This window comes from Gadus macrocephalus, chromosome 1 (assembly GCF_031168955.1).
Source record: "Gadus macrocephalus chromosome 1, ASM3116895v1".
Lineage (NCBI taxonomy): Eukaryota > Metazoa > Chordata > Actinopteri > Gadiformes > Gadidae > Gadus > Gadus macrocephalus.
In genome coordinates, this window is record NC_082382.1 from 24,567,086 (window position 1) to 24,581,948 (window position 14,863).

At 42.4% G+C, this 14,863-nt stretch overlaps 1 protein-coding gene across 11 annotated transcripts in view; it reads left to right on the forward strand.

Moving 5' to 3' along the window:
* Window positions 1-14,863, forward strand: part of LOC132459305 (tumor necrosis factor receptor superfamily member 16-like) — a 99,768-nt gene that overhangs the window by 13,888 nt on the left and 71,017 nt on the right. Inside the window, exons 5-10 of one of the 11 annotated variants that reach the window (XM_060053785.1) lie at window positions 930-1,055; window positions 1,257-1,389; window positions 7,832-7,971; window positions 8,248-8,289; window positions 8,985-9,010; window positions 11,849-12,247. The exons of 9 other annotated variants lie outside the window; for them this stretch is intronic. In XM_060053785.1, the coding sequence (XP_059909768.1) occupies window positions 930-1,055; window positions 1,257-1,389; window positions 7,832-7,971; window positions 8,248-8,289; window positions 8,985-9,010; window positions 11,849-11,920 (539 nt within the window). In that variant the 3' untranslated portion in view covers window positions 11,921-12,247. Of the gene's footprint in view, window positions 1-929; window positions 1,056-1,256; window positions 1,390-7,831; window positions 7,972-8,247; window positions 8,290-8,984; window positions 9,011-11,788; window positions 12,435-14,863 lie in introns of those variants that run through there. One more of the 11 variants, XR_009526198.1, reaches the window with a different exon arrangement.

Here is a 14,863-nt window from a genome sequence, read left to right on the forward strand (position 1 = left end):
AAAATGTCCTCATATTGATCAATGACAGAAGACGTTTTTTGTTGCGATTGTTTGCCATAAAGCACTGTAGGCGCTTCGGTGAGGCTGTGATGAAGTTCATTATTTCTTGAACCGTGTCTGGACAGTTACCAACATCCCAGACCTAAGTGGAGTGCACAATCGCCAAGTTGAGAGCGTGGTTTCTGCAGTGAACGTAGAATGCTGGGGGAAACTGTGCTGCGATGCGCGCCTGAACGCCGTGCATTTTCCCGCTTGCATTACCAGCACCTTCATAAGGCGTTTTTACACTGCGTGCAAAATATGCCGTCGTATGCACGGCTTTTTCGCAGCACGGCCCAAGCCTTTACACTGCCCGAGGTAAATTGCCTGCTTGAGCTATCACCCCAATTTACCCTCCCAGACCCTACACACATTTGCGGTTTAGTGGGTTTCATTCTGATGTAAATGCGACGGCTCCGCGGTTCCAGTGTGGGGGGGGGGGGGGGGGGGGGGGGGGGGGGGCTTGGAAAGAGGTGCTGCTGCGCTGTCTCTACAGAGACGCCGTAGCGATATCATCATGAGCAGTTCTAACTGGAGAGAAAGTGAAATCCGCGAGCTACTGATCATGTGAGAGAAGGTTATGCAGTCGCATTAAACAAAGACGCTGAAAGATGGAGCGATCTACGAGAGAGACGCTGAGGAACTTTCCTTACAAGAATTTTGTCGGGATAAAGAACAAGTGGTCAGCAACTTATGGCGCTGCAAGTAGGCTACTGCATCACCATCGTGTGCCAGCGATGAATACGGAGCGGGACAGGTCTGCTGCCTTGCATGTCCTGGTATTAAGAGTCCATTAACCCAGCTGTTGTTAAGCTGTTGTCCAAAATGAAAATGATTTCTTAAAACAAATCCCTTGGGAAACAGCATATTTTAAAGGTTCTCTCCAACAGGATATAGGGTTCATAGGGATTGCACAGCGACAACCAATTCATCGTGCTCAAATGGCCCCGAAGATACTTTCAAAGAAGACCTTAGCGGACAGAAGCAGTGCTCTGCCTGTACAAAGTGTGTCACAGGTACATCGATATTATCAAATGGAAACGCCCCCCATGTAACCCCCATATGTTGTGTTGATGAGAATGTTGTGTTGTCCATGTTAATATCAGAAAAGTTGTGTTGTTCATGTTTACATCAGAAGTTGTGTTGTTCATGTTTATATCAGAAGTTGTGTTCTCTCAGGTTGTTTCAGGTTCCTCTGTAACTTTTGTGATTGACAGGTCAGAAGGTGAAGAAGTCATGTACTCCAACATCAGATACTGAGTGTGAGATCCGGGATGGATTCTTCTGTAGTGAGTCAGCAGATAAAGACACATTCTCAGAGGCCACATTGTCATGCCAACCCCACACGAAGTAAGTGGAGTTAATCAAATATTCAATACATAACAAGGGTATTGTAAAGGGGTCCGATTATGAAAACAACACTTTTCCTGGGAACGGGGGCGTTGTTTGGGTCTTTCCTCCTGCTCCGGCGGGTGTACTCCGGGAGCTCAACTGGAGCTCCCCACGCTGGAGCTGCCGGACTGCCGCCGAGACCTACCCCCTCCGGACCTGCCAGCCTCGGCGGCAGTCCGGCAGCTCCAGCGCGGGGAGCTCGGCGGCAAGTCCGGCAGCTCAGCTCCTGGGGTGCAATCCCTTTCTCCTCCATGCCGCGGCTCTTCATTGTTTGGAAAGTTCCCTTTTTACGTGAACTAGTTCAAAGTTCAGTTCACAAATTTTAAAATGAACTAGTTCAGCTAAACGTTCATAGTTCAACCTTTTGAACTAAGTTCAGAGTTCCAAAAAATGAACTACTTCATTGTTCTTTTTTTCAATATTTTGCTGTGAGCTATTCGTTTTTTCCGGTATTTTGAACATTGAGCCCCCTTTGTGGTTTGTCTAGGATGAAATAGAGTGGTTGAATCAAGTATCGTAACGAAATACAGTTTCTATCGTGTTTTATTGCACATTTAGCACATTTTGTAAATCCCATTGATTTCTGTTGGAAGACTCATTGCTTGTTGGCCGGAAACGTAAAGGGGGGGCGTTCACGTTTGGTTGTAGTCTTTTTGCTCAGTTCTAGCCCTTCTGTTGAGACGGAGAACCGAGTGAAAAGACTACAACCAAACATAAACAGCCCCTTTCCGTTTCCGGCCAATAAGCAATGATTCTATGAGGTATTCTAGTCCGCTGAGCTATGAGCCAGAGAGTTAACGTTATGGATTGTACTTATAATTTGAAATTCGTCCCAGCCTTTATACGACAGATACTATAGGGTCTATAGCATATAACCGCATTTTCTGATTACAGTTTAATGTAACAGTAAGCTGAACTCACCGCAACTTAAAATTAACCACACAGAGATTACCATGGCAACCGGTCAAACAACGCGTCGTTCTGCGCGTGCATCCGCCGTGTTGATAAACAAATAACCCCCATATTGAACGAAGTTAATCTAAACTAGCGTCCCGTTCATAGGCACCAGAATGGACGAGTTCACAGTAACGTCAATCAAGCAGTAATACAGTACGTTCAGTTCACGTTCACCCAAAATATGAACGAGTTCACGAACTATCGTTCTATGAACGCGTTCGGGCACAACACTGCGGCTCATGGACTTCAGAGAGTCAATGCCAAAGTTACTTTCCCCCAATTCTTCTCAACCATGGCTGAGATATCCACGACTACAAGTCTTTATTTGTTGTGGAAGTACCAGAGACGTCAGACGCAGTCTTTATGATTCATAATATCATCTGAGGCCTACATAGCTTTGGCCTTGATATTAGATATAATATTATATATAGAGCTCCAGGATTCCGCAAACGGAAACAATCCCTTCTCCTCCATGCTGTGGTTCAGTCTGACAGCTCATTGGTCAATGGGCAGCAGCTCATTTGCATTGAAGCTACAGACACCAGAAAGAGCGCATTCTGAAGGGAGTGAAACAGAGGGGAATAGCGGTAGGCGAGATTTTTTTTCCGAAAAGCTATTTCCAGCAAACAGCTTAAAAAACATGTTTTCTGGAACTCAAATACTAAGTTTACTTGTTGGGAAAACACCATAATATGTCTCTTTTAAGAATTAGGCCTGGGCCCCGTTTCCCGAAAGCATCGTTAGCCTAAAGGTGCGAACACAAGCGCGTACCTCGCGTACCATGTACGCGCGATACGCAGCTAAAATGTTGCTTGACCATTTTGTGTCAAAAATGGTCAGCTACGCATCAGGCCCCCAGGATAGGCGCATACTTCCGCAATCCACCAGTGCTCAGAGGCCAAGCCTGGTATTGCAGCTGTTTAAGCTGGCTGTGGACGGGGGTCCGTCATTTCAGGCGGCCCAGAAGTAGATATCGCCGTCCACTCCAATACAAGTGGGGAAGAGGATTGTGTCTCCGCAAAAAATGTCTGGATATCAACCAAAGGCTCATAATTACCTTCATGCCATGTCCTAAAAAAATTTACGGTTTTTCTTTTCAAAACGCCACCTCAAGCGTTTTATTAGCCGTTATCTCGCTGGTGTGCTGCTGAAAGGAGTCCTAGTGAAACAAATGGCATCCGAGAGGGCCTAGTTCAGTGCTCCGTTAACGTGTCCGATTTTTGGACTGGTTCATCTGCTGCTCAATAACTCTCACGGTCCTCTGCTTGCGATCATTGTGATTCATCATGTATTGATCCATTTATTCAAAAGATCCAAAGACCAAGAAGCGGTGCATTACGGTATCAGTTCTATATTTCTGCATCCGGTACGTCACGGACTAGCCCACGTGTCTTGGCCGCATAACGCGGAAGCCAATCGCTCCTGTATGTTACCCCGCGCCACTGAGCAGTTTGTATAGGAATGAATGGGCGGCCATTTTCCAGTCCGTGGTCCATCCTTTATTATGTCCATGGTACGCATACGCGCGTAGATGAGACCGCCCAAAACTTCCCCCCCCCCCAGCCTGTGGCTGCGCTGGATTTAGGAGTCCGAGGAAGGAAACCCAAACGCCGCCGTGTTTGGGTGGATGATAGAGCTTGGATCGGGTTAGATTAAATAATCTCGGATATAAATAACAATAATCGGGTTAAATAACTTCACATGGTGTGTCTGGTGTGTTTCCAGCATTCGTAGTGTTGATCAGCAGAGAAATAGTCCGCTAAGACGTTGAGGTTGCTTAGCAACCAGAGACTCTGTCCATGCAAGTGAACGGAGCGTTCACTCTTCGTCATAACTATCAAACCAAACATCCTTCACATTCACCGAGCGAACATTATGAAAGTAAAATGCACATTTCTCGCTAGAAATGTTTCCATAAACGCATTTAATGGCGTAACTATGTTACTATTTCCACCCAGAATAAAGAAAGATGTCGGCCGTATGCTTCTGTGCAAGCGTCACTACTCTGCCAGTGACGTCGGGACAAGCTCCACGCTGATTGGCTATTGCGGCTAAGTATCACGCGTACGAGCGTAAAAAGTTCAATTTTTTGAACTCCTCGCGTACGCACGTATATATACGCGCGTATATGTACGCGCGTATATATATGCGCCTCATACGCCCCTTACGCGAGTAAAATTTTGCTTGGTACGCATGATACGCGTGTACGCACCTCATACGCGCGTAAACCAATGGTTCCCTATGGAAAAATTGCAGATTTTATACGCGTCTATACGCGAGGTACGCGGTTGGTGTGTTCGCACCTTAAGAGGTTTGTGAAGTGCGTCGTACGAGCATCGTACAGTTTTCACACCCTTTCCCGAAAGCATCGTTGGTAACGAACGTCGTCAAAACACTCGTAGCTAACGAGGACTCCAGGGGTACTCTTAGGGTGCTAAGAGCATCGTTAGCCTACTATATCCTCAGCGGCTTCACCAACCGACATTCCGTGTATTGGACGGGTTTTAATAAAACACATTCAATACCACGGAATGCCCAGCTGGCACAGTTTCACAATACCCCCAAAACAGTGGTTACCTCCGATATATTACTCATAGACTACTGTTATATTTAAACAGCAAAAGACAGAGACGTGTTAGAAGTCAACAACAACATAATTTATTGCAGCAATTTAAATTTCCAAAAATGTAGGCTACCGATCAAACGCCACGTCACAAGGCAACCCTCCCACAATATATAGCATATAGTAAAATCAAATGATTCCATTGCTCTTGTGCGGGAGGTCGCTTTCGAGCTGCCCTTGCTGTCTCCCTTTGATTTTAATTCAACCATCGTGATTAAAATGTCCTCATATTGATCAATGACCGAAGACATGCTGTACACAAATCATGCCGAGACCAGCTGGGGTCGGAGAATTTTTTGCAGGCGTTTTTTGTTGCGATTGTTTGCCTTAAAGCACTATTGAGAGCGTGGTTTCTGCAGTGAACATAGAATGCTGCGGGAAACTGTGCTGCGATGCGCGCCTGAACGCCGTGCAGTTTCCCACTTACATTACCAGCACCATCATAAGGCGTTTTTACAGTGCCTACTGCCTACAGAGCTATCACCCCAATTTACCCTCCCAGACCCTACACACATTTGCGGTTTATTGTGTTTCATTCTGATGTAAATACGGCGGCTCCGCGGTTCCGGGGGGGGGGGGGGGGTCTTGGAAAGAGGTGCTGCTGCGCTGTCTCCACAGAGACACCGCAGCGATATCATCATGAGCAGATCTAACTGGAGAGAAAGTGAAATCCGCGAGAACATGTGAGAGAAGGTGATGCAGTCGCATTAAACAAAGACCTTGAAAGGTGGTGCGATCTACGAGAGAGACGCTGAGGAACTTTCCTTACGAGGCTTTTGTCTATGGAGCCAGTTTCCTGCCATGATTCAAACCTGAAAAAAAAAGTTACAAAGGCTTGTAAGTCTAGGTTTGAAAACTCAACACCTTGTAAAAAAGGTTTTGCAACACTGAAAAAAGAGATTATAACCTGAAAAAAATTCAAACATCTGTAAACATGATTTTGTGTTCTATTTTATCTTCATCATTTTCACCAACACATTTTCAAAGTTCAAACAATTTCACCAGCGCATTTGCAGAGTTTCAAATCTGGCACTGTTCTAACAGTGTTCTCTGTTCTCTGTTAGAACACTGTTCTCACAGAGAGAGAGAGCTGGCAGGCCTTTTTGGGCCTGCCTGCCAGCTCTCTCTCTCTCTCTCTCTCTCTCTCTCTCTCTCTCTCTCTCTCTCTCTCTCTCTCTCTCTCTCTCTCTCTCTCTCTCTCTCTCTCTCTCTCTCTCTCTCTCTTCCTCTCTCTCCCTCTCTCCCCCTCTCCCTCTCCCTCCCCTCTCTCTCTCTCTCTCTCTCTCTCTCTCTCTCTCTCTCTCTCTCTCTCTCTCTCTTCGTCTCTCTCCCTCTCTCCCCCTCTCCCTCTCCCTCTCCCCCCCCCCCTCTCTCTCTCTCTCTCTCTCTCTCTCTCTCTCTCTCTCTCTCTCTCTCTCTCTCTCTCTATACTTTAGGGTGCCACTTTGACTTACTGTGTTATAATTTGTTGTGTTTTAGTTAGTGTAGGCCTAAATAAAATAATACATATATTTTGTATTCTTCCTGTTGTTCTGTGTTCTTGCATTTTTTGCTGATTGTGAGACGGTTCAAACTGTTCATATTATAAGCTTTAGTAATTTCAGAGGGGATTTGACCTAGCTGCAAAAGTCTCTGCAAGTATAGTGAAAGAGCGTATCAATTTTTTAACATGGTTACTCTCTTCCATGAAGGCTACTGCGCTTTATTTTAATTGTTGAAACAGCACAATATGCGGATATATCCTCTGGTATGTTGTGGGCCTCCGCATGTCGTATAAATAATCATAGTGGGCTGCCATGGCCAAAAATGCCAGGGCCATTTTTTGGTCCCAGTCCAGCCCTGAGTGGTAGGCATAACTTTAGGCACCCCTGCTAAAGTTGACTAAAAAGAGGAATAAAAAATCTTCTTTTGGAAATTGATCTTAATACCTCAATTAAACAAATGAGGAAAAATCCAACCTTTAGGGACACCAATTTGCTTTGTATGATTTTGAATATTGTATCGTAAATAAATAAATGTTCACCATTAAAATACAGGAGTCATAAGTATGGACACCCCTATGTTAATTCCCATATTAAAGATTAAATGCCAGTTATTTCATGGATCCAGGATACTACATCATCACATACCCTTCATCATACCTAGAGATTGGCATGGTTAAATTTAGCCTATTAAGTTAGCCTATTAGCTGGTTTGATTTGCATTGAGAAATCATTAGGCTTACTGAAAATAACCATGCCAATCTCTAGGTATGGTGAAGGGTATGTGGTGATGTGGGGCTATTTTAATTCCAAAGGCTAAGGGAACTTAATTGGGATGTATAGTATCCTGGATCCATGAAATAATTGGCTTTCAAAAAAAAATCTGCCTACCTCTATGGGAATTTAACATATGGGTGTCTATACTTATGCACCCTGTATTTTAATGGACATTTAAAAAACATTTATAAATTCACGATACATTATTCATTCACAAAGCAAATTGGTGTCCTTATAGGTTGGACTTTTCTTCATTTATTTAATTAAGGCATTTATTCCTCTTTTAAGTCAACTTTAGCATTTGTGCAAAAACTTATGCCTACCACTGTTTAATTTACTATGTAGTAATATTCTCCAAAGCGGTGTGCGGTGAATTCAGACACAGGGAGGTACAGGTCATTAGGAGCAGGTAGGGGTCAGGCATCTAGCTCAAGAACCTTCCTGAAGGCCTACAGGTTGGTTGTGGACATTGGGGATCGAACCCAGTGCCTTTTAAACCTGGAGTCCAACACCCAGTCTACTAATCTTAGAACTAAACGTGGTTTTGTCCTTCTGGTTTCAGATGTGATTCTGTGGGAGGGGTGCAGATACAACCAGGAACTGATTCAACTGATTCTACATGTATTACATATTTGACAATTGTGTTCATGGTAATGGCAGGAATGGGATGCATAGGTTTCATTATAGCATTAGTCATGGGAGGTAAGCGTTACATTCAACTCTTAACGTGTATCATGGTGGCATTAACCTTACATTTGTCATATTACATTCAACTCTGACAAGTTTCATGGTTACATTAAGCTAACATGTATCATGGTTACATTCAACTAACTCATGTATCATAGTTACATTAAACTGGCATGTATCATGCTTACATTAAACTAACATGTATCATGTTAACATTAAACTAACATTTATCAGGGTTATGCTGAATGATAGTGACCTCTGTCCTGACATGTGTTGTTTATCACTTCATAGCATTGTTTCATAGATGGCTGAAAATGGAATGGGATTTAACTGGTAAATTCTTATTCTACATGTTTCACTTTGTAAATGAGTAACACATCATTTATTAATATCAAGTAATTTGCAAGGTTTACTGACTCACACCAAGTCAAATAGTATGTGATTCAAAACATTTAATCTAATTGTACCAGAGAGTCAGAGTCTACCTAGCAGAGGGACCAGAGTGGCAGACCTACTGAACAACATCCTCTAGATATTATATTATAGAATGGAGCTTTCAATGTTTATAAGACACTACTCTTATAAGTGGGAGCGATGTGGCCAGCATAACGTCAGTTTAGTGGCGTTTATAGCTTAGCTCACTGAGTCGTCATGACAACACAGAGCAGGGACTAAGGGTAGAAAGACTTCTGTCCTTGTTTGACGACGATAATGGCAGCCGTCTCCCTACACGTATTCAGTCTGTCAAGATGTTCTTCTGTGTAGAGGCTAATTCAGAGTGGAAACAGGAACTGGTTCAACTGATTCTATATGAATAGAATATATGGAGCAGTTCATAATGATAGGATGGATACGTTTCATAATATCAATCATAGTCTTGGGAGGTAAGGGTTACATTGAACTCTAACATGTATCATGTTACATTAAACTAACATGTATCATAGTTACAATAAACTAACATGTATCAGGGTTATGCTGAATGATGTGACTGCTGTCCTGACATGTTAATGTGTTATTTCTCTCTACAGAATGGGAAAAACTAACAGATAAGATGGTAAGTGTTATTCCTGGTTTGATACAGAACACAATAACATGTGTGAAACTAGCTGGCAGTGGTGGAGTTATTAGATGATGACCAGAGGTGGATTAACACCCAGGCTAGCCTCGGCTGAGCCTAGGGGCCCAGGTGTGCAAGGGGCCCTGGATTGGACACACTATTTTCAATTTGACTTAAAATGAAAAAAGACTTGACTCCTATTGGCCCATAGCAAGAACCATTAAAAAGTGAAGCAGCTGATTGGTAGATGTGTGGGCCATGTCATGTGACCAGGTTCATAAAGTCAGTTTGGTTGTAAAGGAATACGTCACGTCTGCTGGACAGCAAAGAGGCAGCATGTCTGAAAAGCGAAAAGCACAAGTGTTTCCATTTGTCGATATAGCACTCTGAATATTCATGACTTTGCCTGTGGCCAATGCCAGCTGGGGGGGGGGGGGGGGGGGTCTTTTTAAAAATTGGCGCTCGTGCTGGGCGGTATACCGGTTCACACCGCATACCGGTGTGTATTTTCGTTATGACATGAATTTCTAATGTGCCGCCATACCGGTGTATTTGATTACACAACGTTCGGAACGCTGCGCCGCGCGACACTGTTTCAGACGGGACCCTTTTCGTTGTTGTGCTTCTAAACACGCATGGTACGACTACGACTGCGACTTTCTTTATCGGTCCATGACTGCAAGGTGTGATATTTCAGGCCAACTGGTAAAAGAGTGTGTCACGGGCGGCTTTCAAACATATAAACCATAAAGCCTATGGGCGCCTCGGGACGGACTGAGGCATCACTTAGGCCTACTTGATGTTGTTTTGATTGAAGATCGGCAGGTTGTAGTGGCTGCGTGCCTGAATGAATGAACGTGTGCGTGTGCGTGTGCTTGTGCGTGTGTGTGTGTGTGTGTTGCAAGCGTATGCGATTTCAAAGTAACAAACAAAACAAACTCACAAGCCATGTAATATTCCTTTGTTTACACATGGCACTGAATTTAGTTTTGTTCTGCCTGATCAGTAAGGGGGCCTCACAAAGCAGTAGCCTAGGGGCCAATGACCACCTTAATGGCTAATTCCGTTGTAAAATGGATTTGGGATATGTTTTGTATGATAACGAGTTGAAACGTTCATTTTGGAGCACAAAAACCACACATAGACGCTTTCTTCAGTTGGCTGATTCTATCAAAACGCTATAAACTTGGAACGAAGGGGGCAGTGGTTATGGTAAAAAACGAAATTGCTATTTTAAACCACTAAAAAGCCTAGAAGTAGCCCGACACTTCTTTGGTAGTATGATAAGGGTCTTAACATATAAAACGAGGCATTGAGAACTTTGTAAGTGTACAGATTGTTTATTAAAAATGACATTTTATACACACAATACCATCAGTAGATCACCCGTCTACGCCATTTTGTTTTCAAGACTCAATAGGTAGATTGACGAATACAGAGATTGTGACAGCCGTCAGCAACACGCAAGCTCTGTGTTCGCCAACCTACTTATCGAGTCTTAAAGGTCCCATGACATGCTATTTTATGTATTCTTTAATATGGGTATTAGTGGGCAACTAACACAGTATTCAAAGACGTTCCCGAAATTCAGCCGTGGTGCAGAGCTACAGCCACTCCGAGCCAGTCGCACATTGAGCTTCCCCCAAATGCGCTGTTTTGGTGTCTGTAGCTATAATGCAAATGAGGAGGAGCGAGGCGGGTCAAGGAGGAGGGTGGGGGTGTGGCCCTGAGCAGCTTGCAGCCACGGTACCATGCGCTCTGTTTACAGTGGATGTATGGAGCTCTATATCTAAATATTATCATATAGCCTACATAGATATCTATATCATATAATATATATTATCACGGCCAAAAGCTGTGTGAGCCGATATTATGAATCTCAAACGACCGTGTTGGGTTCTCCGACGTTCCTGGTTCTTCAACATCCTCATCAATGTGAAGTACACTCAACCGCAACAAGGAGGAGAAAGGGATCGTTGCCGGGCAGCGCTTAGGCACCTCCGCCTCCGGCGGTGGTCCCTCAGCGGGGCTCAAGCGGGAGACATTCGCCGCCAACAATCCCTTTCTCCTCCATGTCGTGGTTCATGTTCTTGAGGGAGTCAAAGCCAAAGTTCCTTCCCCCCAATTCATTCTCAACCTTGGCTGAGATAACCCCCAATACGAGTCTCGTTGTAGAAATACCAGAGACGAGAGTCCGACGTGTTATGCGCCATAACACCAAAAGCAGAACGGTTATCCAAATAACAAGGAAGTGTACAACACTTGCGTTACAGTCCTGGAGCTCTATATCTAAATAATATCAAATAATGCATAGAAATCTATATCATTTGATACATATTATCACGGCCAAAAGCTGTGTGCGCCTCCAGACGATATTATGAATCACAAACGACTTCGTCGGGTTCTGCGACGTCTCTGGTTCTTCCACTTCCACATTAACCTGAAGTCGACTGAACCGCGCGCTGCCTGCTGCCGGCTGCCGGCTGCCGGGCGATGGTGCCTCGCGGCAACCGGCGGCATGTCGCAGTTCATGTACTTCAGCGAGTCAAAGCTAAAGTTCCTTTCCCCCAATTCCTTCTCAACCATGGCTCAGATAACCCCCAATACATTGTTCCAATTTTATAGCGTTTTGATAGAATCTGCTAAAAACAGCCAACTGAAGAAAGCGTCTATATGCTGTTTTTGTGCTCTAAAACAAACGTTTCAACTTGTTATCATACAAAACATATCCCAAATCCATTTTACAACAGAATTACCCTTTAATCCACCACTGATGATGACATGTAATGAACCCAATGTTCATATTTGATTCACATTTTTATTTTATTTATAAAGGAAACACAGGACCAGGAGGGGGAGTATTGGGGTAAGTTCTTATTCCACATGCTTCACTTTGTTAATGAGTAACAGATCATTTATTAATATCCAGTGATTTTCAAGGGTTACTGACTCACACCAAGTCAAATGATATCGCTGTGATTCAAAACATTTCATCTAATTGTACCAGAGAGTCAGAGCCTACCTAGCAGAGGGACCAGAGCGGCAGACCTACTGAACAACATCATCTAGATATTAGATTATAGAATGGAGCTAACCATGTATATAAGACACTACTCTCATAGCTGGGGCGATGTGGCCAGCATAACGTCAGCTCAGTGGCGTTTATAACGTAGCTCACTGAGTCGTCATGACAACACAGAGCAGGGACAAAGGGTAGAAATACTTCTGTCCTTGTTTGACCACGATAATGGCAGCCGTCTCCCTACACGTATTCAGTCTGTCAAGATGTTCTTCTGTGTAGAGGCTAATTCAGAGTGGAAACCAGGAACTGGTTCAACTGATTCTACATGATTAGAATATATGGAGCAGTTCATAATAATAGGATGCATACGTTTCATAATATCAACCATAGTCCTGGGAGGTAAGCATTACATTAAGCTTACTCAACTCATTCAACAAACATGTATCATGGTAACATTAAACTAACATGTATCATGGTTATAAGTTATAACCATGATACATCTTAGTTTAATACATGTTATTTAAATCTATAGATTAAACTAACATCATGGTTATAACTTATAACCATGATGTTAGTTTAATCTATAGATTTAAATAACATGTATCATGGTTATAACCATGATGTTAGTTTAATCTATAGATTTAAATAACATGTATCATGGTTATAACCATGATGTTAGTTTAATCTATAGATTTTAATAACATGTATCATGGTTATAACCATGATGTTAGTTCGTATAGATTTTAATAACATGTATCATGTTATAACCATGATGTTAGTTTAATCTATAGATTTTAATAACATGTATCATGGTTATAACCATGATGTTAGTTTAATCTATAGATTTTAATAACATGTATCATGGTTATAACCATGATGTTAGTTTAATCTATAGATTTTAATAACATGTATCATGGTTAGAACCATGATGTTAGTTTAATCTATAGATTTTAATAACATGTATCATGGTTATAACCATGATGTTAGTTTAATCTATAGATTTAAATAACATGTATCATGGTTATAACCATGATGTTAGTTTAATCTATAGATTTTAATAACATGTATCATGGTTATAACCATGATGTTAGTTTAATCTATAGATTTTAATAACATGTATCATGGTTATAACCGTGATGTTAGTTTAATCTATAGATTTTAATAACATGTATCATGGTTATAACCGTGATGTTAGTTTAATCTATAGATTTTAATAACATGTATCATGGTAATAACCGTGATGTTAGTTTAATCTATAGATTTTAATAACATGTATCATGGTTATAACCTGACCCAATACAGACGGGAATGGGGATCCTTTGTTGCTGCCCTACATGCCAGCAGGCATAAAGGGCAGTCAGTAAGAACCATGGTGACATTAGACTAACTAATGATAGTGACTGCTGTCCTGACATGTTACTGTATTGTTTATCTCTCTATAGAATTGTGGGGACGACTTAATAAGGTAAGTGTTATTACTGGTTTGATACAGAACACAATAATATCTGTGACCCTAGCTGGCAGTGGTGGAGTTATTAGATGATGACCTTGTAATGAACCCAATGTTGATATTTTATTTACATTTTTATTTTATAGAATAAGAAAACACAGAAACAGGAGACGAAGTTTGATGGTAAGTGCTTATTCCACATGTTTTACTTTCTAAATGAGTAGCAGATAACTTAGATAGAATATATTGAGCAGTTCGTAATAATAGGATCCATATCTTTCATAATATCAATCATAGTCCTGGGAGGTAATGGACCAGTGGGGTGTTCCACAAAGCCGGTTTTATCACATAACCGGGTAAGTTAACCCAGGGTTTGCTGTAACCCTAGGTTTTCCGTTCCAAAAGGATCACGGTATGTTAGTTGCTATAGCAACATATGCTCTGAATCAAACCTGGTCGGACCAGGTTTTGCGCAGGTTAAGTTTGAAACATAACCCGGGTTTGGGTATTTCAACCGGCGTTCACCGCAGATTTCATGTGTTCACAATGGCATGCCCTTTTGATGAGAGAACTGCTGATATCAGAGCGCAAATTATACGTGCAATCCACCGGGAGCGATTGATAAGACCACGGCTCGACATCTTGGCATATTGGATGACTTTTTGCTGGAGTGGAGAGATATAGATTCTCGCGCAAATCTTTAATATATTTAAATAGCCTTGCATAGCCAACACTACCAATCGAGGACCTGGCCTCAGTTCACTCCAGACTATTTGCGTAGCCCTCCGTTTTTTTCAAATGGTAGTTTTATCTAGGCTATAATGTTGGAGATGCTGAGCACATCTCAGTCGTTTCAGATGACCCATCCAAGATTTGTATCGGCCTCCTATCATACAAAGAGCAATATTGTCTGAGTACTATGCCGAGAGGCATTTACAACATAAAGTATAAAATAGTCCTAACGGATCGTAGCCGGCGGGTTCATTACAAGCACTGATCCATCTTGATCTGTGAAGTTGATGAATTGTCACTTTTAGGTTTTCTACCCAGTTACCAAAAAAAGAAACATTTGGAATAGTATGCGCTGTGGCAAGCACACGGTTTGCATGTGTTACTTCGAAGGCAAAAAAAATCTAAAATACAAGAAAACACAAAAACCTACATTCAACCAGTGGGGTATGGCCCCTGACTCTCTGAGGTGGTAGGTACCTCCAGGTACCCCCTCCATGCCACAGCTCCTCCACAGGGGTCAAGACAATTTGAGGGCCAGATCCAGTCTGCCGACTGTCGGCCTTTTCACGATTGGCTTAAAAAAATGGCTTATTTAAATTTATACCAATACGATGGTGGGAAAAGCTTACCAGTTTGTATGTTTTTT